Raw genomic sequence first — 25,855 nt, forward strand, 5'->3', positions numbered from 1 at the left:
AAAGAGCCCAAATGGATTAACAACTAATGAAGTCGACGTCATCCACACTGACAAAAGATATATTGTGGATGATGTTACCGTTCTGAACAAGGTAAATGTTGGAAGCGATCGCAGAATGGTAAGATGCACACTTGATATAGATGTCAGAAAAGAAAGGAAAAAACTGACCTGAGTAAATAATACGAAGGTCTTTGAGATATCAGAAGAGGATAAAAGGCAGTATGTACTGGAACGTGAGAACAAGTTTGAGCTTCTGCAGATGGCTCAGGACCAAGATATCGACAAGGAATATTACAACTTTCTGAAAGGGATAAAGCCCAAGAAACCTATAGGTAAAAAGGAATCCAAAGAAGCAAAAATTAGTCAAGAAACACTTGTCGTGATGAACCAAAGATGACAAATGAAGAGCAGGATAAACACTGACAACGAGAAAATTAGTATACTGAGTTGTGCAAAGCCATTAGAAAGAGACTCAGAGAGGACATAAGAAGATTTAACACAAGAAAAGTAGAACAAGCATTAAGGGAAAACAAAGGACTTAAATCAGCAGTAATACAGAAAAACAAATGATACTGAAACTGAAGAATAGCGATGGTGTACTTATAAATAGCAGAGAAGGTAAAATTGGGAGAAAGAGACATGGCACGAAAACTTGCGAGACTCTTCACAAAATGCATTAGAAAAGGTGGGATGCCTAAGCAGTGGAATAATGCAATCATAGTTTTGCTGCATAAGAAAGGAGATAAATCAGAAATTGGAAATTATAGACCGATTAGCTTGTTATCCCACATCTACAAGTTGTTCACAAGGGTCATTACTAACAGATTAGAAAGAATACTTGATGAGAATCAGCCGAAAGAGCAAGCTGGCTTTGGGACAGGATTCTCAACTATGGATCACCTTCACGTAATATCACAGCTAATGGAGAAAGCAAATGAATATAAAACATCATTATGCCTTGCATTTGTGGATTATGAAAGGGCATTTGACTCCGTACAGCATAAGGCAATGTTTCGGGCACTGGTTTTGAAGAAATTATGATTTTGAAGAAAATATATGAGAACGCTACCTCCTTTATTAGACTAGACAAAGACAGTAGTAAATTGAGAAAGGAGTTCGACAAGGAGACACAATATCTCCGAGGCTGCTTACTGCTGCCCTTGAGGAAGCTTTCAGAAGATTAGACTGGTCGCAAAAAGGAGTCAATGTGAATGGAGAACCATTTACGATTTGCAGATGACATTGTGATCATAAGCCACCATCCCAAAGAATTAGAGGGAAATCTTAATCAGTTATGCAGAGTTAGTGGAAAGATGAATACGGCTCAAACAAAAGTAAAGATGAACAAGTATGCCATAGTAAGGGACACAGTGATTGAAGGAGTAGTAATTGAAAAGGTGGAGTCATATACTTATCTGGGACAAGTCATCAGCTGTAATAATGATAAATGGCTGGAAGTCAAGAGAAGAATAAATTTTGCATGGATAGCATTCGGGAAATATAGTCACATACTGAGGAGCAATATCCCAATTTTTTGTCTGAAACGTAAAATAATGAACCAATGTATACTACCCACCATGACTTATGGAAGTGAAACTTGGGCCCTGAGAACTACACAGCGAATAATGGAACGAATTATATTGGGAATCAGACTGTTACATAAGAAGAGAAACACATGGATTAGGCAGCAAACTAAAGTAAAGGAAATTCTTATCAAAACTAAACTAAAATGGTCTTGGGAAGGACACATAGCTTGAAGACATGATGGCAGATGGACTAAGAAAATAACAGAATGGTACCCAAGAGGAGCTAGAAGAAAACCTGGAAGACACTGGCTGAGATGGATAGATGAAATTCATGAGCTTGTGGCTTGTAAATGGATGGCCATTGCACATAACGGAAGGAACTGGAAAGTTGCTGGAGAGGCCTTCATCCTGCAGTGGATCGAAAATGGCTGATGATGTGGACTGGCTGTCAGGGCAGCTAATGGGGTCGATGACACAGGTCTGGAGGCTTCATTTTAGAAAGGATGCAGATATGGGCAGTGAGATTGGCGAATGGAACGAAAGGGTGGTTTTACCAATGAAGGCTTCAGTGCTGCAAATTGTAGTATCTGGTTACTAGGCACCTGCAATGTGATCTGAATGAGGTGTTCAAGGTTTTGAATGGACTGAGTAGACTCAATGACGACGACATTATTTTGCTTGCTTAGACTACACCTAAATACAAATTGGCGAGGGATGGTTGCAAGATAGATATGCAGAAGTTTGCCTTCAGCCAGCAGGTGTTTGATTGTTGGAACAAACTGCCATCTGTTGTGGAAGTGGCTAGTTTGAATAAATTCGAGGAAGAACTAGGCAGATTATTGGATGGGGTGGACAGATGATGTGTGAAGGGGGGGTTGCTAATACTTTATAAGCTTGCTTTCTTGCATCATTTGCCACTGCTACTACTGTGTCATATTCCTGACTTTGGAGTGTTCTTTCAGCATGTTTATTTTACTTTGAGTGAAAAATGTTAGTTACAATTAAACAAATCTCTTCTCTCTTTTTTTAAATTACTTAAAAAGAAGACTAAATACAAAATAAGATTGTAATTGAGTTTAAAACTTTTTATATTATTTTGATGGAAAACCTTTTTGCCTTAAAGATCTTTATTCTGCCTTGGCACAGAATATACTAAACATTGTAGTTCTTCAGACGTAGTAACCCTGAACCAATTCCAAACTGTGGTCTTGCTCACATTTATTTTATTATTATTTTTTTTTATTTTTTTATTTCTGTGGTTTTGGTAGGAAGCAATTACTTTCAGCCTTGACCAGCAATTTTCAGTTGGATTTAGGTTTGGCCATATGTGCACATTTATGTTATAGTTTTTAACCATTTTATACTTATTTTGTCTCTGACGAGGTGCCCCATAACTTGTTTTTGCTAAAAGATGCACTTACTTGTGTACTGTGGTAGTTGTCATTGATTAATAATATTTTCCATTTTAGAATCTAATAGGTATTTCTTTTGCATTGATGTGCCAATAGTAATGTGTGGTCATCCAACACCGTCCATTGGTGTTCATCCCCACATCATGACATCAACAATGCTTCATTGTTGAACTTGTGCATTCTGTTAACTAGTATTTGATGGTTGTTGGCACATTTTTAGTACCACCACTGCCAAATATAGAAATGTGTTGTCACCTATACTCTTCATATTGGTGTCTGTTTTTCACCAAGAATGGGCTTCTTTCTGGGTTTTCTTGTTTGTGAATCACTTTTTCTTAATTTATTTTTTTCTAATTTTTTTTCTGTCAGTAATGTTCAGTCCAGCCAAGAATCAAGGCATAACTTGTTTTTAGAAATTGTGGAGCCTTGTAGAGCTAGTTAGTAAAATTTTATTTCATTCCAAGATGTGTGTTTTTTCTGCTTTTTTTTAATTATTATTATTGCCCATTGATGCTTCCGTAGCCAGGTGGGCAGGAGCAGTAGTGCATAGCACATGCTTCTTGATTAGACCGGGGTTTGAGTCCATGACCACCAAATACAGAGGATGTGGAAGGTCAGGGAATGATCACTGCATATCTCCAGCCCAGATAAAGGGTAAGGGTTGGCATCAGGAAGGGCATCTGGCCATAAAAATTGCATGCCAAAACAATAAAAAAGCTGACCCAAAAAATGGGAAAGGGGCAAGGGGAAAAAAAATTATTATTATTACCCATTCTTAGGATAGTTTTGATGCCTGTTGATAATTTTGTACTGATTATGCACTTTCCTTATAAAGGAAACTTCTCAAGGTTTTTTTTATTATTATTTATTTTTTTTCATATATATGGCTTCATGAAAAACATCTGCTTTGCTAGACTTAGAAAAAGTGGTCAGTCACTTCTTTTAATTTCCTTTTGTGTCATTGTATGCAATTTATTCTTCAGTTGTGCCAACATATATTCAACTAATCGTGAAATAATGCACCGGGTAAAAGTAACAGAACCTGATTGTACACACTTGTGTTGATACAACCAGCCATGTTTACACAGGGGCCTCCGTAGCCAACTGGGAAGGAGCAGCAGTGTGTAGCACAAGCTTCTTGATTAGACCGGGGTTCGAGCTCGTCACCACTGAATACGGAGGATGCGGAAAGGTCAGCGAATGACCAATGCATATCCTGATATCCTGGATCAATATGGCCTTAGTTGCTAATGCTCGAAATAACAAACAGACAAACCATGTTTACATGGCTGTAATGGTTGCAGCCATTCAGGCTATTAAAGTGTCTTTCTAGCCCTAAGCATGTGCCTGTAATTCAGGTTTGGGGTTTTATACTTGACATTAAAAATTTTATATAGTTTGGTAGTGAATCAAAGGTCAGATTATTCCCTCCTTGAAATACAGTGGATTCCGGTTATTTGGGCCACCGGGTAATTGGGGCAGCCGTTTATTTGGGGCAAATCTTAAAAAACAGAAACCAATCGAGAAAATAGCCAGGGCTTACTTCGCTTAATTGGGACAGCATGCCGTTTAATTGGAGCAGGAGACTGCAGCACTGGAGATTGCCCTACGATTGTCTTCGACAGTACCACGTGGTTCAGTCAATTCTGGAGGTCACAACCATAAAACAATAAAAACAATTAGCAGTCATCTGTTTATTGGGCTTTTCTGTTAGTGAAATCTATCATAAACGGACAGTAAACTCGATCTTACTGAATTTGCGATAATACCGACAGCTGGGATTCTGCGGGTTATTAGGGTGAAATGTGTTTACACTTCCATGAAATCTTCAATCATATAAAAAAATTAATTTTCAGAATCTTCTCTTCATTCCTATTTTTAAAGCTTTGTAAGCAGTGACTTCGTTCTCACTTGCACATATCGTGTTACATGAAATTTGTGTGCCGTGTTCTTTGTTATTGATTGCTTATCTTTTTACTGTTTTAAATTTTAACCCCCACCCACAAGTGTCAGTGAACAGAAATATCAACTATAGTTTGTTTGTACATATTACAGTACGAATTAATTATTCCGATTATCACGTATATTCTTCCGATTTTCACCTATCATTTAATTTTTTAATTGGTAAGGTAATAAAGGGTAAATTTTTACTTAATATATCTTTACTTTTATAGCCTGTGGATAATATTCCTCTTATTTTCTCTAATTAGAATTGCTATTTAATAGAATTAAAATTCAATTGACAAATGTGATCACAATGACCGGCGCTTACTACACATCGTATAGTGAACGGTACTTTGCTATGGTGAGTTCGTGATTTGATTGTACAGTGAACCAATTGTAAAGGTGAGATACATTGTATTTTTAACTGTTTACGTGAAACTTCGGATAATTGGGGCAGCCGCTTGATCGGGCCAGAACAGACTGTGTATGTATTTAGTATAAGTAAGCTGTGCGGTATTTATTTATTTTTTTTTACTCTAGGTTATTAAAATGAAATGGGAGAAGTTCACAAGGGTTTGACTTCTTCTTTCACAATTTCAGGCATGAAAAGTTACTTAAATTTTTGGTTGAGTATTCTCAACATCAGTACAAACACTAATTTTTTATATGCATTTGCTGTTTGTTCAGATTTGTTTTACTTACTTAGTGATCAGTTTAATTTTTCCATTTTTACTTCACATCTGTTTATCTATGGAAATGTAAAAAATGAAGGCGAAAATAATAAATGCAATATACTTTTTTGTTGGGGGAGTGCTTTTGTATACCCCCTCTCCCCTTCTGCACTCTAGGGCAGTGATCTGTGATGTTGACATGCTGAATGAATTAAAATTGGATCAAAAGACCTTTTGGGTGAAGGCAGATAAGTATGCTATGCAGGCCTGCTTATGTGAGAATTTTTTTAGTCTTCTGGATGATTTTAATTTGAAAATGTGTAAATATTATTTCTGTTTTAACAAATCTGGAGTGTACATGCATAGCTGATGACTCATTTTTCCTAGTAAACTTGCTTTTCATTTTGTCAATTCTTCTGGCATTATGCTGTGATCAAGATTCAGGGTATTTTAAATGAAGATTTTTTGTTTGCTTGTCACAATGAAGTTAACACACCCAGGATTTCTACAATAGGGATTTTTTGGTTGGGGATAAAATCATAAGTTTAAAGTCACTGTTCCTTGTAAATGTTGTGAACATTGAGTCAATTGCAAGTGTAGGGAAATTGTTTTTTCTAGGTAGTCATCTCCAACTCACTTCCCAATTATATTGAGTGGCTAATTATAATATGGTTATTGGCATGCTTTATGTGATATGAATTATGCATTTTGAGAACTCACTTTATCTGATTGTGGAATGAGAACTTTGAAAGAGGAAATCCACACCCCCCATTCAATCCCAAATGAGATAGCGATTGGAAGCTCTTTCATTCTGTGTTGGAAACTGAACATAGACTTACAAATGGATGGCAAGTGATAAAGCTCATAGATATGCATAAATCATTTGAATTGTGCATCTGGGATTATAAGGAGTTTATAAACTGGAAGCCCCAAAAGATGTTTTTATTATTTCTTAGTGTTATTAGCATTATATAAGGTTGCATCTAAGAAGTTGCTATAGTTTTAATTGAATATATTTATTGAAATATCACATTTGTCGATGTGCTTTTGGCAATCAATTTTGGGAGAGTGGAAGCTACATGACAACATTTTCAAATTTTACATCATCAGCATCACAGCAAACTATATTTTGATAAATACATATACACTTACAGCTGAGATGTCCAATGGAAGGACTCTATATAAAAATGCCATGCATGCAGATAGCACAGTATGCTGGGGTGAGTATTGTAGTTTAGTAGATTATCAGTTAATTATTGATTGTGTAATTACACATTTTATTGTGGTATTTTTACAATGCATGAAAAAAATTAATGTTACTTGTTTACTTTTTCTCCCAGGTATTGAAATAGTTCGGAAAGCTTTAAAAATGCCATGTATGCAGATTGCTCAAAATGCCGGAGTGGATGCTGCAGTTGTAGTTCAGAAAGTTATTGATTCTCCAGTGGATGTTGGTTATGATGCTTTGAGGGCCCAGTATGTTAATATGATTGAGGCTGGTATTATTGATCCTACGAAGGTAATTTTTGTATAGTTGTATTATTGGTAGTCTTGTATTAAAATTTGATTTGTATAAATAGTATGCATTGAAATTAAGCAGTTAATTCTCAAATTCAATAGAGGAGTATTTGGTATATAATAATGAAGCAAATTGGACGTTGTATAAACATTAGGGATTTATTTATTAGCAGCATTATTAGAGAGAGAGTTTAGCCATTAAAAGAATACCAATGAAAGGAATTTACGGCATAATTTTGGAGACTGGAAAAATGTTCCTTCGAATTTTAGAAAAATATTGTATCAAGGATAATCTTTAGGGGAATAAAAGTTTGTAACAATTATCTTATCTGCAATGAGGTGATATGGCAAGCTGTTAAATAGCTTCCAAAATCTAAGAATCTGACTAAATTGTATAAGGGTTTTATAGACAAAGTAAAAGAAATTAACCAAAATTGGAAAAAATCTTTAAGTGAAATAATAGTCAAGGGTAAGCAAACCCAACTTAAAATGGTATGGGCATGTAGAGAGGATCAGTTTAGCAGATATTCAAAACAAATATGAGAGGTATTGATCTAGTGACAGACCAAGGGAAAGAAAGTGGATTAATGGTGTGTCTAGGAAGCATTAAAGGAAAGAGTACTTTGGCTATGTACAAGAAGAGTAGGATGACAGAGAAGAAAATATGCAATTAAAACATATACAAAAGTATGTGTTTTGATTGCATATATGTACTTTTTTATATATGTACAAACATATATAAAAAAAGGAAAATATATGAGTGAAAACTCTTAAGCTCTAGATTTATACTATTGTAATGAATGGTGGCATCTGGAGTGTCAGTTCAACTCTAACCTGTTTCTCTGTGTTGATATAGACTGTAAAATTAGGCCAGTGTGTGGGTATATTGTTTGTGTGATTATGTAGAGTTTTGTCATTTGGACTTCCAGCCACCAGGAAGCAGTGGTCCCAAGGAAATGCAAAATATCCTGCATCTGCTGAAGGTAGTGCTGTTATCAGCTACTTCCATTAAAATCCCACATACTGCGTAGCTTTGACCGGGGAAACCAGTTTGGGGGCGAAGGGATTGGACAACAAAAAAAGTAGACCTAAACAGGACAGGCCTGATGGTAGAAATACAAAAGAAACCTTTTATTTTATTTTATTAATCCATCAATTTAAAGGAAACTTTGATCATAAAATAAATCTGCAGCTATTATCAATCTACTGCAGGATGGAATCCTCAACAATTCATGTTGAAGGAAATGGACAATAATCTGCCATGCTGGTCCAATGCGGGTTGGCAAATCAACTGTATTTAGCAGTCAGGGGCTTGAACTATAGTCTATTCAAAGAGCGAATGTTGCTACACTTCTGCTCCTGACCACTCGGCTACTTTAATTTAATAACAGGAACCATTTAGAGATCATCATCAGCCATTTTCAATCCACTGCAGGATGAAGGCCTCTCCAGCAACTTTCCAGTTCCTTCTGTTTTGAGCACTGGCCATCCATTTACTACCCACAAACTCTGAATTTCATCTATCCATCTCCGCCTTTGTCTTCCAGGTTTTCTTCTAGCTCCTCTTGGGTACCATTCTGTTATTTTCTTAAAATAACAGAAGCCTTGAATTCACAAAAGCCTTGCTAGTGTGTAAGCGACCAACCCACAAATTCCAGTTAATATCCCCCACTATAAGACTCTTCAATTTACTGCCCACTCTGTTTCCCTGTACAGTTTTTTTATTAAACTCATCAGAGTCATTAGGCCTATCATCATCAGCTATTTTTAATCCACTGCAGGATGAAGGCCGCTCCAGCAACTTTCCAGTTCCTTCTATTTTGAGCACTGGCCATCCATTTACTACCCACAAACTCATGAATTTCAACTATCCATCTCCGCCTTTGTCTTCCAGGTTTTCTTCTAGCTCCTCTTGGGTACCATTCTGTTATTTTCTTAGTCCATCTGCCATCATGTCTTCGAACTCTGTGTCTTGCCCAAGACCATTTTAGTTCTTTACTTTTGATAAGAATGTCCTTTACTTGAGTTTGCTGCCTAATCCATGTGTTTCTCTTCTTATCTAACAGTCTGATTCCCAATATAATTCATTCCATTCTTTGCTGTGTAGTTCTCAGCTTCTCTTTCATTCTTTTAGTGAGTGCCCAAGTTTCACTTCCATAAGTCATGGTGGGGGAGTATACATTGGTTCATTATTTTAGGTTTCAGCCAAACTGGGATATTGCTCTTCAGTATGTGACTATATTTCCTGAATGCTATCCATCCAAAATTTATTCTTCTCTTGACTTCCAGCCATTTATCATTATTACAGCTAATAACTTGTTCTAGATAAGTATATGACTCCACCTTTTCAATTACAGCTCCTTCAATCATTATTTCTCTTTCTGTGGCATACTTGTTCATCATTACTTTGCATAACTGATTAAGATTTTCCTCTAATTGTTTGGGATCGTGGCTTATGACAACAATGTCATCTGCAAATCGTAAATGGTTTAGGTACTCTCAGTTCACATTGACCTCTTTCTGCGATCAGTCTAATCTTCTGAAAGCTTCCTCAAGGGCAGCAGTAAACAGCTTTGGAGATATTGTGTCTCCTTGTCGAACTCCTTTCTCAATTTTAAATTTCCTACTGTCTTTGTCTAGTCTAATAAAGGAGGTAGCACTCTCATATATTTTCTTCAAAATCATAATATGCAGGGTATCTATGCCTTGTCTTTCCAGTGCCTGAAACATTGCCTTGTGCTGTATGGAGTCAAATACCTTTTCGTAATCCACAAATGCCAGTCATAATGATGTTTTATATTCATTTGCTTTTTCAATTGGCTGTGATATTACGTGAAGGTGATCCATAGTTGAGAATCCTGTCCCAAAGCCAGCTTGCTCTTTCGGCTGATTCTCATCAAGTATTCTTTCTAATCTGTTAGTAATGACATTTGTGAACAACTTGTAAATGTGGGATAACAAGCTAATTGGTCTATAATTTCCAATTTTCGATTTCTCCTTTCTTATGCAGCAAAACTATGATTGCATTATTCCACTGCTTAGGCGTCACACCTTTTCTATTGCACTTTGTGAAGAGCCTTGCCAGTTTTTGTGTTATGTCTCTTCCTCTCGATGTTAACAACTCTACAGTAACTTCATCTTCCCCCGGGGCTATCTGATTCTTCATTTTCTTCAATGCATGTTGCTACTTTGCACTCCATCTTCCCCACTGCTGGCATCATTCCCTCGCTCCTTGTATAATTCTCTATAGTATTCTTCTGCTATTTGAATTATGCCTTCTCTGCTGTTTATAAGTACACCATCACTATTCCTCAGTTTCAGTATCATTTGTCTTTCTGTATTACTGCTCATGGCTGCTGATTTAAATCCTTTGTTTTCCCTTAATGCTTATTCTACTTTTCTTGTGTTAAATCATCTTATGTCCTCTCTGAGTCTCTTTCTAATGGCTCTGCATAACCCAGTATACTCAATTTTCTCCCTGTCGTGTTTTTCTTGCTCTTCATTTGTCGTCTTCGATTCATCATGACAAGTGTTTCTTGACTAATTTTTTCTCCGTTGTATTTCTTTTTCCCTATAGGTTTCTTGGGCTTTATCACTTCCGGAAAGTTGTAATATTCCTCATCGATATCTTGGTCCTGAGCAGTCTGCAGAAGCTCAAACTTGCTCTTAAGTTCCAGTACATACTGCTTTTTCTCCTCTTCTGTTATCTCAGAGACCTTTGTATTATTTACTTGAGTCAATTTTTTCCTTTCCTTTCCTACATCTATATCAAGTGTACATCTTACCATTCTGTGATCACTTCCAACATTTACCTTATTCAGGACGGTAACATCATTCACAGTATATCTTCTGTTAGTGAGATGAAGTCGATTTTCATTAGTGTTAATCCATTTGGACTCTTCCATGTCCACTTTCTGTTCACCCTTTTCTTGAAAAAAGTGTTCATTACTGACAGTCCTTTAGATTCTGCAAATTCCACAAGTCTTTCACCTCTTTCATTTCTTTCACCAATTCCAAAATTTCTTATAGTTCCCCTTTCTGTGCTGTTTTGTCTTTTTCCAACCTTAGCATTGAAGTTCCCCATAATAATAGTGTAATGGGTTTTCTGCTCATCTAGAAGACTCAATTTCAGTGTACATTTCTTCAACCTCTTCATCATCATGGCTCGATGTTGGTGCCTAAATCATTATAACCTTTAGCTTTTATCTCTTAGAGATAGCTAACCTGAAATATTTAAGCAAAAGTATCACTCAACTGTTTGCAACAAAAGTTAAAGTAATGTTAAATTTTAATAAATGTCTACTCCAACAATTAATTTCTACTCAGTCCAAAACATAAACAGGTGTTCAATGAAATGAATTTTTCAATATAATGACATAAGTGATGTTGTTGTCAGAGAGTTCATAACGTTTGTGTTTCGATTCGAATCAAATAAACATTGAAGGTGGTAAAGAGAATCTTTACCACAAAATCCAAAGAAAACAAAGGTGCTATTTGATTATAAACTATTTACAAAACGTGAAATGTAAAATTTCACAGTAAAAAGAATAAGGAACAAACAGTTGAGGTTGAATGTCAGTTTTTACCATTTGTGCTACCAGGCTGATAGAGATAAATAAACCTTTGGTTGCTTTCCTTAAAATTAAGAATTTAACAAATTTAGGGAAGAAGCTTGATGAGGTTCTGAAAGAATTTGGGAATTATTAATGATTTTATGTTAGGTAAATTGATAAATACAAAATAATTAGACAATAACTGTTCTCTCTTGTGAAATGTAGAGTGTTAAATTCTGAAGGGATAAAGAAAATAGGGGAGGAAATGAAAACAGATTCCTGACTGGGAGTAACAGCACAAGTGAGAGACAGTAACTGTAAACGGAATTCATTGTGATTGGGGCAGAGGAAAATAACGTGGGTAGAATCCTTGACAGAACCACAAAGACAAAGTTCAGAGTTGGACAGGTGGAATTGGGAAGGTTAAAAATTTAAGGAACTGTGCCATCTTAAGAGAAAGCTAGAAAACATGCTAGGAGAAAGCTATTTATGAGTGCATTTTTATTAACAAATGCAACTTCTGGAATAAACAACCAAACCTGTAATTAAACCTTTTTTGGGAATCAGATCAGCAAAGATTGACAACAATCATGACAAATTTTAAAATTTGTTGGTTTTCTTGTTTAGCACTGGAGAACAAGTCAATTTGAATTCTGCAGAGTGGCCTTTAAGATTGGAGTAAGAAAGTTCATGGTAAATTAAATATAAGTCTAAAGGTAGTAAACCAGAAAGTACTTGTAGGACGGAGGTAGAAACAGGTCTACAGGCCTTAATGAGTACTAGGAGGAAACTACACTTGATCGAACTAAGCTTGGGCAGAATTGAAAGCAATTTAGCGTGTCTAAACCAGGCTGCAGCAGCATAAGTGGTAGTTGGTAAAACAACAGTTTGTACACTGTATGCAAAATCCTATGGTTCAGATCCCAGTCTTGATGGGAAATGTGAACAATTTGAAAGGCAAATTTTCTAACTTTGTCAGACAGATGATTCAGATGGGGAAGAAAGGTAAGGTGATTATCAAGCAGTAATCCAAGAAATTTTGTGGTAGTTACAAAAGGGAGAGATTTACCATTAATTTTTATGTTTGGTGTCAACATTTCATGTGATATCACAAGAATAATGGAATTGTATCATTGGTTAACCTAAATCTCCAAAAATCATGCTAAACTGCTAGGTCCTAAATTGCAACAGTGGAATCTTCTCTTAGGATACAATGGTAACTTTGCAAATTGGTCCTTGAGTTTGTCACAGACATTCTCTCAGATATGCCAGTCAAACTATACTTGCTACCTGGGAGTCTAAAATGCTGATTGAACTGATATTCGAGTGACACTCAAGTCAAGTGGACCCAATTTCGGCGAAGTCCGGATGGTCTGTGACAGCCAAATCCTCTGCTTGCACCTTCTCGATGGTGCGACTGTTAGTAATCCTGTGTATATCCTCCATGCACAAGTACATGGTGGGTGACCACCCAGGTGTGTGAACCAACGTAAGCAGGGGTCGAGGTGTGGCACCCACACCACATGGAGGAACGCCGCCCCTCTATGTTACCAGGCAGTAGTAGGTGGTAGTTGATTCTCATCAACCGGTGAAATACCACCACTTTGTTTATTGGAGGTTTGAAGTAGTGGAACCCATGTTTAGTCTCTAAAGCTAAGTTCTGGTCAACCCTTCCCTATCTCTTCCATCATGCAGTATGATTGATGACTTTTGAGGTTATGATGAACGTTGTGGCGAGATCCAATATTCCTTACATTTTGAGGGTACTGCTCTAAAACTGTGTTCGCAGGCCGGCCGCTAGTTAGTACACCAGACCGAACCTATTGGTAACTCTCTAGGAGTCTTCTGGATCAGCTAGTGTATAATCTTGCTACCTCTACTCTGCCAGATAGTGACTGGAGGGAGTCCGAGTAGTGTGTATGCGGGGAGCATTGTCGAGGCCACGTTATTTCAGGGTCTGGGTATATTCTTATCACGTGTACGCCATATCCAAAAATTTCATTACTTCATACATGTCCCACCCACTTTTTCTAACTATTGAATACACCATGAATTGTCAAACTAATAGAGCAAGCTTATCTGCGAAAAGATCTAAACCTCCCAAGCACTTCCTAATTCATTTCACAAATATACGTGGTCTCAATTCTAATCTCAACGATGTCCATTTCCATTTGCAGTCTGCCAAACCCCATGTACTTTTTCTGACAGAATCTCAGTTATCGGTTGATTCAAGTACTGCTCATCTGAGATGCCCAAATTATTCGCTGTATGATTCCTTTCGCCTCAAAGGTGGTACTTGTGCATATGTCCATTCTGATATTCCCTGTTAGAGACTTGGCAATTTGGAATCTCCTCTCTTTGATCTCCTCTGGCTTAAAACTCTACCTCATTGTGTCAGATTCATCTGTTGTGTCTACCGTTCTCCCAACTCCACTAATCACTTGGAGCTCTTTGACTTCCTCTCTTTGCAACTTGACTTTCTCCAGTCCAACTTTCCTAACAGTGAGGTAATTTTCCTTGGTGATTTTAATGTTCACAACTCCAGCTGGCTTCCGTTTTCTAGTCACACCGACCCAGCAGGTCGAGATGCTGAGGCTTTTGCAATTACTAATGACCTTGCACAAAGATTGTTCATTTACCTACAAGAATACCAGACAATCCTATCCATACAGCCAACACGCTTGATCTTTTCTCAAAAAAACCCTTCTAAGTACACAGTTGAAGTGAGTGGTCCTTTCGGCACCTCAGATCACAACTTGGTGATTGTCTCTTTTCCAATGGAGCCTTTATCTCATGGCTATTCCCAACCTCATATTGTTTGGCATTACAAGAATGCAAAATGGGATGACTTGCGAGACTTCTTTTCCTTGGTCGGATTACTGTTTCAAAACTTCTGATGTCAACGTTTGCTCAGATCGTGTCAGTGAAATTATTCTTGCAGGAATGGAATCCTTTATCCCCCACTCCACTTTAAAATCTCGTCCTTTATCTAAACCTTGGTTTTCCAGTAAATATGCTAAGGCTGTTCAAGAGAAGAATGTTGCATATCGTAAATGGCTTGTTTCTAATTCTTCAGTTTCATTTTCTGCCTACACCAAAGCACTCACAACAATTGTAAAGCAGTTATTAATCAGTCCAAACTAGAGTTTGAACAGGCTAAGAGTAGAAAACTTGCTTCTTGCTCTAATGGTAGCCGAGCATTCTGGTCTCTTGCCAAGGCTATTGGCCGCAACTTTTGCCCATCTCTTCTCCCACCACTGTCCAAATCAGATGGTTCTGTTGTCACTTTAGCCAAGGATAAAGCTGACCTGCTAGCATCCCATTTTTCTTCCAGCTCATGTATCAATGATCTTGGTAAAACACCTCCCACCATTCCCAACACACTCCATTCAATGCCTCCTAGTGGTCTTCCGTCAAAAGGATATCAGAAGGAGTTTGATGAATCTTGATGCTAAGGAAGCTCCAGGTCCTGTGGTATTTCTCCACTTGTTCTCAAAACCTGTGCTCCTGAACTTACTCCTATTCTTTGCCGCCTTTTTTTACTTTCTTATTCCAAAGGTGTTTTTCCTTCTGCTTGGAAATTTGCTCATATCCAGCCAGTTCCTAAAAATGGTGACAAATCCCTCCCATCCAATTATCGTCCCATTGCAATTACTTCTACTCTTTCTAAAGTAATGGAGAAATCAATTAACCGCCAACTCTTAAACTACCTTGAAACCTTCCGTCTGATCAACGATCGCCAGTATGGATTCCGTCAATGTCGATCCACTGGTGATATTCTGGCTTATGTTACCCATTTATGGACTAATTCAATGGAAAGGTTCGGTGAAACACAAGTAGTTGCTCTTGACATCTCAAAGGCGATCAAAAGCTTCCATCTTATGGAAGCTTTTGATCAAAAGCTTCATTAAGATGGAAGCTTTTGACATCTCAAGCTTCCATCTTATGGTTTGCGAACTGTTTTTTGTAATTGGTTATCCAGTTTTCTCTCGGATCGCTCACTGAGGGTGATGGTAGATGCTCTCTGTCTTCTAACTTCTCCACTAATGCCGGTGTCCCCCAAGGTTCAGTTCTTTCCCCCACTCTTTTCCTCTTCTATATTAATGACCTTCTTCCATTGACTGGAAATCCTGTCCATAGTTTTGCCGATGATAGCACATTGCATTCCACTTTCCATTTTGAGAAACCTTGTCCTGCTCAATCAGCTTCAACTTCTCGAAAATCTGCTACCAATTCCTTAAATGCCGATCTTCAGGTAATTCTCCAGTGGGGCAAAGACAACTTAGTTGATTTCAACCCTTCTAAAACTCAGTCTTGTCTTATATCTTGCAAAAAGGATTCTTCTGCTCCTATGCTTATCTTTAGTGACACTCCAGATTTCTAGACAAGATGTATCTCTTTTGGGGATTACCCTGACTTCTAATCTCTCTTGGCACAAGCACATTACAAATATTGCTTCCTCTGCATCTAAAAACCTTGGTTTTCTCTTTCGCTCTCGGCATTACTTTTCTTCCAAACAGCTGCTCACTCTGTATAATTTCGCAAATCCGCCCTGCCATGGAATATTGTTCCCACAACTGGGGTGGTGCACCCAAAACCTCTCTCAGGCTTCTTGATTCCATTCAGAAGAGGGCAGTTAGGGTAATTAATGGTTCATCTCTAACAGAGTCTCTCCACTTGCTTTCTCATAGAAGTAATGTTTCTGCTGCATGCCTCTTCTACAGATACTTCCATGGGTACTGTTCTTCTGAATTGGCTTCTATAATTCCCGCTCTCTCTTTCAAAACAGTCCGAACATGTGCCGCCACCAGCCAACATCCATTTACTGTCCAACTTCAAACCCACTGAGCCAACTTTTCATCTTCCTCATTTGTTCATTCAACTGCTGTTTTCTGGTACAACCTTCCTTCATACGTATTTCCTGAAAATTACAATCTACAGAAGTTCAAGTCCAATGTCAACAAATATCTTCTTTCGTTTTCTCAACCTCCAACCCAAGCACGGTACTAGGTACTATAGGCTCTAATACCTCTCGTGTTTAGGGTTCACATAAAAAAAAAAAAAAAAAAAATTATAGAAAGGGTGCCTTTGAAGACCACCATACAAGTTGTACTTTGAGAAATAGTAAGCTTAACTGCTGACCAATTAGAAAGTTGTTGAAGAACACAATCTGCACTTTATTCTGATGAATGGCAAAATTTTCTATAAAAAAAAAAAACTAAATCATCTGTGTATGCAATTGATGAATAATTTGGGAAAACCATTACATTGATTTGAGAATAAGATTCCAAAACAACAAGAGCCCAAGAATAGACCCTTGTGGACATCCATGTAAGACTTTTTCAGAAACTGAAAATTTGATGTAACTCTAACAGACCTGTCTGAAAAATAATTTCTAATAAGATTGTATAGGTTAGCAGGGCAATTCCGAGTTGAAGACATTCGTGCTTTCCCACCAAAGGGAGTCAATATAAAAGACGTATTTAGAAGAAGATTCTTTAATGAAATTCAGAAGAGTAACAAGGACATCTTCAGTACTAGCTCCAGAATAAAAACCATACTGATTACTAGATTGGCTGTCTTTGTCCTGAAGCAAAGCCATGATTCTATGTGAAATCAAATGTTCTTGGATGATTTCAAAATTAGATAACAAAGCAATATGTCTGTAAGACTATGGAAGATTAGGAGACTAGCTGGGTTTCTTCAGAATTCTTAAGATGGCAGATTTCCAGGAATTTGGGGAAAATAGACCATTATATAAAGTTAGAAAAATGTTTGAACAGGAGTGAAGTTTTATCAAGAACTCCCCTTCAATAACATTTTTGCGAGGATGCCAATTAGGTTTAAGTCTGGTAATGGCAGAAGATAATTCAGCAGAGGTAAAAGGAATAGCGACTGAGGAAATAAAATGATTACATGATTTGATATCGTTATGGTGGCAAATATAAATGGGGATCATCAGGTAAGAAGAGCACATCCAGAATCGAATTAACAGTATCTGTCCAAGAAAGATTCATGTTATTACTTATACTTATAACAGTGTTATAATAGGAGCATGTCACTTGTTTCTAGCAGTTTTGTGAACATTTTCCAGAAATTTTGATTACTGACATGAACAAATTTCTTCCGTGTCAAAATTTGGATTTAGCAATGAGTTTGTATTGAGTTAGGTTTTTTTTTTTTTTTTTTTTTTGCTTTAACCTGTTACACCTAGTAGGGGGTTACATGTCATTACTATTTTAATGATGTGTAACAGGTTAAAGTGAAGTTTATCTGGTATTTTGTAATATACCATAAAATATACTAACTTGCCTCAGCCATGCATTACATTGCCTGGACTTGGGTTCAGATAGAATCTGGTGATGAACTGTCATCTGCTCATGAACCTGACTTGGATTCAGCTATGTCAACATTTCATGTGGTATCACAAGAATAATGGAATCGTATCATTGGTTGATCTAAATCTCCAAAAATCATGCTAAACTGTTAGACCCTAAATTGCAACAGTGGAATCTTCTCTTAGGATACAGTGGTAACTTTGCAATTCTAACATATCATGTAAATTTTCCATGAACAGCAATCTTTTACAGGATAAAGTTAGAATTGAACATGAACGGCAGTAATAGTTATGTGATGTGAACAACCATTTAAACAGTTTTTAACAGTAAAAAGTAGTTTTGGCATGTACATGAAAGTTAATGAAACACACGACACAGCATTAAATAAGAAAATGCAGTAAAATAAGGCATGCATTTTTTTTTTTTTTTATAAAAGTACTTATCCATTTATTACATTTCGTTTTTAATGTGATCCTGGCTTATTAAATTTTGCAAACCCACAGGTTGAGGTACTGCTCTAGCTCACTAAGTATTAGGTTTTGTGCTCTTTTTCACACATTTCAACACAGCAGTGATTGCAAGATTTTATTGAGGTTCTTGGTGGACTACAAGGGTAATGCCTTTTCTTTATTTGTTAATATCAGTGGGAGCTATTCTGATTTTTATACCAGTTTTGACATCTACATTTTATAAGTTTGCAAATGATACAAAGTTGGTTGGGGGGGGGGTTAATGACAAGAATCAAGGCATACTACACCAAGACAAGAGCTATCAAAATTAGGCAGATGGGCTGATAAGTGACAATTGAGGCATTAATATTGGTAAATGCAAGGTACTGCATATGGGCAGAGGTAATCCCAGAATATCATACCAGTCGGTGGTACTACACTTTCAAGGTGATGGAAAACAAAGTCCTATGGGTAATTGTACAGAACAGCTTATGGGGGTTCTGTCAATGATATACAGCAACTTTGCCAACTGGGACAAAGGTGATTTTTCCATTTGTATAAAGCAGTGGTTAGTCATTAATTCAGATGTGGACTAACCATATTACATACATATCTGGAGGCCTGATTTTGAGAAAGAAGTGGGTCCCTTGAAATGGAGCAGAGAAGAGCAATCAGATTAGTCAAGAACATCAAGGGGTACTCTTACCACAAAAAAACTTTAGTTCTGCAAATTGTAGCATTTGGAATCAAGCATTAAAATGGATTGACATACATATGTGTGCATACACACAAGGGGATATAAACTAAATTGAAAAGGGTTTGCTTCAAGAAATGGTGTATGTTTGAGCCAATGACTAACTACTAAATATTGGAACAAACTACCATCTGTTTGTGGGAATGGGTACTTTGAATAAATTTCAGGAAAGAATTGTAAATATTAGAGCAGGTGAACAGATGAGGTAGCTAGGTTTTTTCTACAGCTGTATAAGCTTACTTCCATGCTTCATTTATCCGTACTGCTACTAATAATAATTTGTGTGTGGGGGGCATGCCATCAAATGTTTTACATCATCAATTGTAGTATGTGTAAACTTTAGCGTTCCACAGAGCTATCCTTACTATTTCATTATTGCCACACAACGAATGTTATTCTGCTTGAAAAGGTGTTAATTTTTTTATTTTTACTCTGTTCTTTACATTAATTTGCACTACTTTAAATTGGTACATAATTAAAACAGATGATTTAATTATAAAATCTTTGAAATATCTGCACATAAGATTGATATCTCATGTTAGCTAAAATAAGTTTTGATTTCATTTCAGGTTGTCCGTACAGCATTGATGGATGCAGCAGGTGTTGCTTCATTGCTAACAACAGCAGAAACTGTAGTTGTGGAACAGCCTAAAGAGGAACAGCCTAATCACCAGATGGCTGGTATGGGTGGAATGGGAGGAATGGGCATGTAATTATTAGAAGTGATATTGCTGTGCACGTGAAGCCGATCATGTGTGGAGCACGAATAATTATTTTATGGGCAGAATAGGTGCTTCATGCACATTATGATGTAAATAGTCGTCTTTGCATTTAAGTTGCAATTTGCACTACTTCAGTTTTTCTGCCCTCTAAACTAAGCTGGTCATAGTGGACCCATAAATGTATTTGTTGCTCATCTTCATTGTCACTCTTAGTATTGGTCAAAAAAGTTGTAATAAATATTTTTTATGTATTTGTTATATTACTTTCTTAATCATACATATTTCATCAATTTGCAATCAACGCTTATAGTATTGGTGTTGAAATTGAAATAAAATCATTACATTATTGTGTGGATGTATTGGCATATTTTTGACCTTGTATCCATTGAAAGGAATGGATGAATTTGATAAATCGGTAAGAGAGTAAGTTCAAAAATTGTTACACTTCAGCTGTGCAGGCATAAATATTCTTATCCTTGACCTCACTAATGTGACATTTGTCTGGCTGACTGTTGTAATTTGATTTGACAATTGTGTTACTGATTATATTATTTCCAGATATCGTGCTAGGTATTTGCATCCCATACTGGTAAAGTTGTGAATTTACCAACTTCCCAGATTTATGGCAGTTTCTTTATTTTCACAAGAAAAAATAAAACAAGGCTAAAATTGGAATTTTTTGAAAGATTTTGTAAAATTTCTGCTTATCATGAACAGATGGGCAGTCAAGCATGCTAGTCCACCTTGCAAGTTAGAAATGTGGGATAATAGCATTGTAATGTGTGTTGAAACTGATGTCTTTCAATAGGATACCAAGGAAGAGGAGATAAAATTCCAGAAAATGTATGCACGATTTTCATATAAAATAACAAAATTGCCTTGTGTGTGTGTGTTTTTTTTTTTTTTTTTTTCAAGCAGCAGCAATTTGGAAACAGGAGTATGTGGGCAGTGCATATAAAAATGCAAAAATAGATGTTTCGTGACTAATGGTCATATGTGCCTAATGTTTATTTCCATCTCGTAGAACAATCTTCCTCTGAGTGTGCTGTTCAGGAAGAACTAACTTTCTGTTTATACTACAGGATGTCAACAGAGTTTTGAAAGAATATAAGAAAAGTTTTTTTGAAAATAATAGTCTTGTGGGCTTGAACAACAGTCAGTGGAATGCATGTGTTTTTGTAACTTTGCATATGACCTCTTGCCTATTCTAGCCTTACTGATGCTTCAGACTGCCTTGTCGGTATGTGTGTGAAAAATGAGTTCAATAAAATAATCATCACCAACAAGTACACTAACTGTGTACCATACAGACAGCATTTCCTAATATGTGAAATGTTTTCTGATAGTGATGTGGCAAAAAAACACAGTAGGCATAGTTAGTGAAATTGCATGGATAGGGAAATGGGCTGTTTCTGGAAAATGGGCTGTTTTCTGGAAAATGGGCTGTTTTCAGTTGCTGCAGATTGCAGTAATCAAAGTGATTCCATGCTACAGTCAAATCGAAGTTAGCTGCACTCATTGCCAACATTCAAATATGGCTTCACAGGGTATAGAATTAAAAATCTGAACAACACGGAAGTATATGAGAGTGGAAGTATGTGAGATTCAAAAAAGTTTCTGGCACATAGCGTTAATATTAGCAACGGCCACGTGCAAGGAAGCCTATGGCTTATGCTGCACCAGCCAGAAAAAAAATAGTTTATAACTCGCTGGCTAAAATAAAACTGAAATCTAGTCTAAAATCTACCCCATAACATGAATTTATGGCTCCTAGTTCTAGAGAGCCTTAAACACCTCAGTCATGTTTCATCTACGGTGCCTAGTTTCCAAGCTCTCCAACCCACATATTCAAAGTCTTTCCTAATAGGGATGCCCTTTTTCCGATCTTACAAGGCTTTGAACCCTTTCAGGAAGCTCAGCGTCTTTCTTTAGGTGTGGTCTAACAATAGCTTTACATAATGGGATTGTGATGTACTTATCTCTGCTAACAAATGTTCAATAAGTTATCGATAGGACACCGTGGGTCTTCATTGCAACCCGTCTACAATTCTCGGAGAACTTCACATCTGACCTGGTTCCTTTCTTCCGCTACTGGATATAATTCAATTCGACCAAGTATATAATTTATTTTGGGGTTACTGTTCCCCAGGTGTAATACCTTACACTTTGCTGGATTGAAGCATAGCTCATCATTAATTTGACATTTTTCGACTTCGCTTCCATAATTTCTCTTTGACATAAAGGGTTTTTCTATTAATTTTGATGCAAAATAAAGAGTTCAAAACTGCAAATTCAGCTGGGGTATCTAATATCGTCCCACATCCATTACATAAAGGTCTGATCTGATTTTTCCTCTTTGCATTTATATATGGAGAATTCCTTATCCCCCACTCTTTGCAAGTGATTTTTTTCTGCCCAAATATAGCAATGACATTATTCATTCAACTTGGAATCATCCTCGTGGGGAATGGTTTTAAAGGTATTTGCACATTCAAGGCTTCTGCAATTAATGTTTTAAAGATATGCCATAATTCAGTTGTATTTGTTCTCTGTGCAATATCTACCCAGTTAATAGTGGCAATGTAACACCTTAGGTAGTAGTTCCCAAACTACTGAGATCTGCAGACACTTTTAAAAAAGTTTGCGGGGGCCCCTATAAATAACGTGTGTGTGTGTGTGTGTGTGTATATATATATATATATATATATATATATATATATATATATATATACACACACTGGGTGATCACTGGATTATGCCCACCCTTATGAAAACTGACTGCAGCAACCACGTGAGGTTAGAGAGTGCACACTTAGTTGACCTACGTTGCATAGATAAGGTGGAAATGGGTCAGTAGGTAGTAAAATTCTGAGTGCGATGGGTAAAAGGAAGGATTTATCAGACTTTGATAAAGGACATTTGGGGAGCTCGATGAGCTGATGCCTCGATTTCCAAAACAGCTGAACTGGTGGGGTGTTAGCTGCCTCAGGTAAAGTGTACCAGGACGTGTCAAAATGGTCAAACAACCTGGCGGCAAAACTGCAATGGTCAGCAAAAAGTTAGAAGTGAGTGCTGGGTCTGACCACTCATACAGGCACAGCACTGTTGAAGAGTTGAGGGCCAACCCGGAACAATATCTGTCATGACCATGCGTTGCACTTATGGGTTATACCAGCAGATAACCTCTAGGGCATTCTCTCCTAACCAAGGTTCATCGGTGTAAAAGACTACGCCAATGAGCCAGTAATTGGAATGCTGATGATGGGAGTAATGTGTCACAACACAGTACATAGAAACCTGCTGAAAATGTGGCACCAAGCAGCTCCGAATGCCCATATTAACTGTGGTTCACTGGACAGCACCTACAATGGGCACGCGAGCATAGAAACTGGACCTTGAGTAATTGGAAGAAGCTCTGGCTTGATGACTCACATTCGTTTTACTGTGGGATGAAAACAAGCTGGTGGCAGTATCATGATTTGGGTGATGTTCTGCTGGGATACCCTGGGTCCAGTCATCCATGTGCCGGGCACTCTGGCGTCTACCACCTTCCTAAACATCATTGCTGACCAGGTACACCATTTTGTGGCAATGGTCTTCCCCTTCGGCGGTGCCATCTTTCAGCAGGATAGTGTGTCATGGCACACCACCCGAATTGTTCGAGACTGGTTCGTGGAACATGAAGCTTTCCAGGTGTTGCCCTGACCTCCAAATTCCCCAGACATCGATCCCATCGAGCATCTGTGGTTTGGAACAGCAACATCGATCTGCAGTGTCTTAACCATGGACCTTACAGGAGTTAAAGGGGTCTGCTGGTTACTTGTTTGTACCAGATTCCACAAGATATTTAGAAATCTAGCGTCCATGCCTCGCTGGGTACAAGCTGTTTTGGCTACATGTGGAGGGCCAACATCTATTAGGTAGGTGGTCATAATGTTTTGTCTCATCGGTGTAAACACGATAATGTGGACCTATAGCATATGGTTGGAAAGCTAAAGAATTTAGAAGCAGAAATATTAAGGTTTTAAGATCCAAGTAAACTTTCCCCAATTTAAAGAATCTGGGAAATGCATTAATTCCAAAACGCATCTGGTTTCAAGTCACCTGGTGTTTTCAGATTGAATGTAATTTTTTTTTTTTTTTTTTTTTTCTTTTTCTTTACAATTAAACTGGCTGGAAAAAAGTTCTCCACATTTACAAAAACATTCAGCTTGGACATGTCATCAGATCTTTCGATATACTACACGTAATGGAATAACTATAGATGGTGTATTTAGTCGTAGAATATGATCTTTTCAATGTAAAAATTATATATCCTACTTTAGTCATCACAGACTGATACTTTCAGTAACAGATATGTAATCTATACATTAAAAAAAGTTTTCCTCCTAGTGATTTAGTCGAGCCAATTGGAGAAGAGGGCGAGGCAATTAAGCCACTACAACAAATGTAATTAATTTTTGACAACTGCTACCATAACGTTTACCAACCTCGTGCACCTAATTCCCTGTCTAATGTTTAATGATCCATTGTAACGTTTTTTATATATTAATGAATTATATATTTGTAAATACTGTGGTTTAGTATTTTGTAAATATTTATATAGTTTGTAATTATTTTAGTTATGCTCTTTTGGATGCAACAATATTCCTCATGTATTATGGAACCTGAAGCAAAAGGCCTTTTCCTAATTGATCCATGTAAATGCAGTAAATAATAAGTGATATTGGCTGAAGTCCAGAATAGTGTACACTGACAGGTACTTTGATGAAAGTGAGGAAGACAGTGATAATTGACAGGTGAAGCCACTTCCCTTTTCTAATTGTTTTGCGTCATCGAGGAGGGGCCTTAGCTTAGGTAGGTTGTTTATCCCTCCATCCAGCTGTTTTAAAGTGGGAAAACTAGTTCCTAATTTAAAAACAGCGGCAAATGCACTGAAAAACATCCTAGGCATATCAACCTAGGAGGGCAGTGAAAGCAGTGGCATTTACCAATCACTGCTTGCAGCCATGTTGGAGGATGTACACCATTTTGGAGTTTTACTGTGATATTTATTCGACCTTGAGAATGCTGCACACTGCAAATGCACTGATAAATAATTACATAGGTCATTTCCTGATTAGATTTATACCAGTGGGTTTCAACAGGTGTCAAAGAACGTAGAAAACATTTGAATTACTCCGTATTCTTCTACATTTTATGTAGAAAAGCATGCATGGGGGTGGCCGAGAAAAGCAAGCAGGGGGAAAAGCCCCCTGGGTATTATTAATAAAATAAAAACATTGTTATCCATGAATTTTATTAATATCTGAAAATTAAAAGGTTTAACACCTGCCGATGACTTAAATGAAAAACACATTAAATATGCTAGTTGCAGGGAACGCTACCTGGTGCAAAATTTTTTTTTTTTTTTTTTTGTGGATTTTTTTCATTTGATTGTTTTTTTTACAAATAATGGAACCACTAGGCAGCAGTGATCACAGTACTGATGTGGGATTTGCTCAAAAATGTAACTACCATCAGGGATATGAAGGGAAGGATTTTTTGCTATTGTAAGATGACTGCGGTGGTCCCAGACAGTTTTCAAATTCTATACGCTGGGACCAACTGATGCAGTTACCGACAGCAAATTATAAATAGGAAGCTACTAGGCTTTTCATACCAACTAACAAATACTGTTCAAGGGTTAGGCCTAAGTGGATGTCAGCTGAACTAGTGACATAGCACAATAAAAATGCATGGGATGAATATAAATTATCAGGAGACAAGACTAAAAAATAACTGGGATGCAAAGAAAAACAGACTTCTATGCTGATGTAAACTCTAGAAGGAAGGAGTTGAATCATTGTTCCACTCTCCATGATTCTGCTCAGGTAGCTGACAAACTGGATGATTATTTTGCATCTACATTCACACATCAGAAAAAATTATGTAGTGAGGTGCAGGCCAGCAGCTTATCAAAATCTAA

At 37.2% G+C, this 25,855-nt stretch overlaps 1 protein-coding gene across 1 annotated transcript in view; it reads left to right on the forward strand.

Annotated features, from left to right (window-relative positions):
* The window catches only part of LOC150079543 (heat shock protein 60A-like), a 141,202-nt gene extending 121,064 nt beyond the window's left edge, over positions 1–20,138 (forward strand). The window contains exons 11-12 of the mRNA XM_090383571.1: positions 6,894–7,072; positions 19,735–20,138. Of these exons, the coding sequence (XP_090239697.1) occupies positions 6,894–7,072; positions 19,735–19,878 (323 nt within the window). The 3' untranslated portion in view covers positions 19,879–20,138. The remainder of the gene's footprint in view (positions 1–6,893; positions 7,073–19,734) is intronic.
* The last annotated feature ends 5,717 nt before the right edge of the window (positions 20,139–25,855 follow it).

The sequence above is a fragment of the Mastigoproctus giganteus genome, chromosome 10 (genome assembly GCF_048544385.1).
Source record: "Mastigoproctus giganteus isolate SK-2022 chromosome 10, ASM4854438v1, whole genome shotgun sequence".
NCBI classification, from domain to species: Eukaryota; Metazoa; Arthropoda; class Arachnida; order Uropygi; family Thelyphonidae; genus Mastigoproctus; species Mastigoproctus giganteus.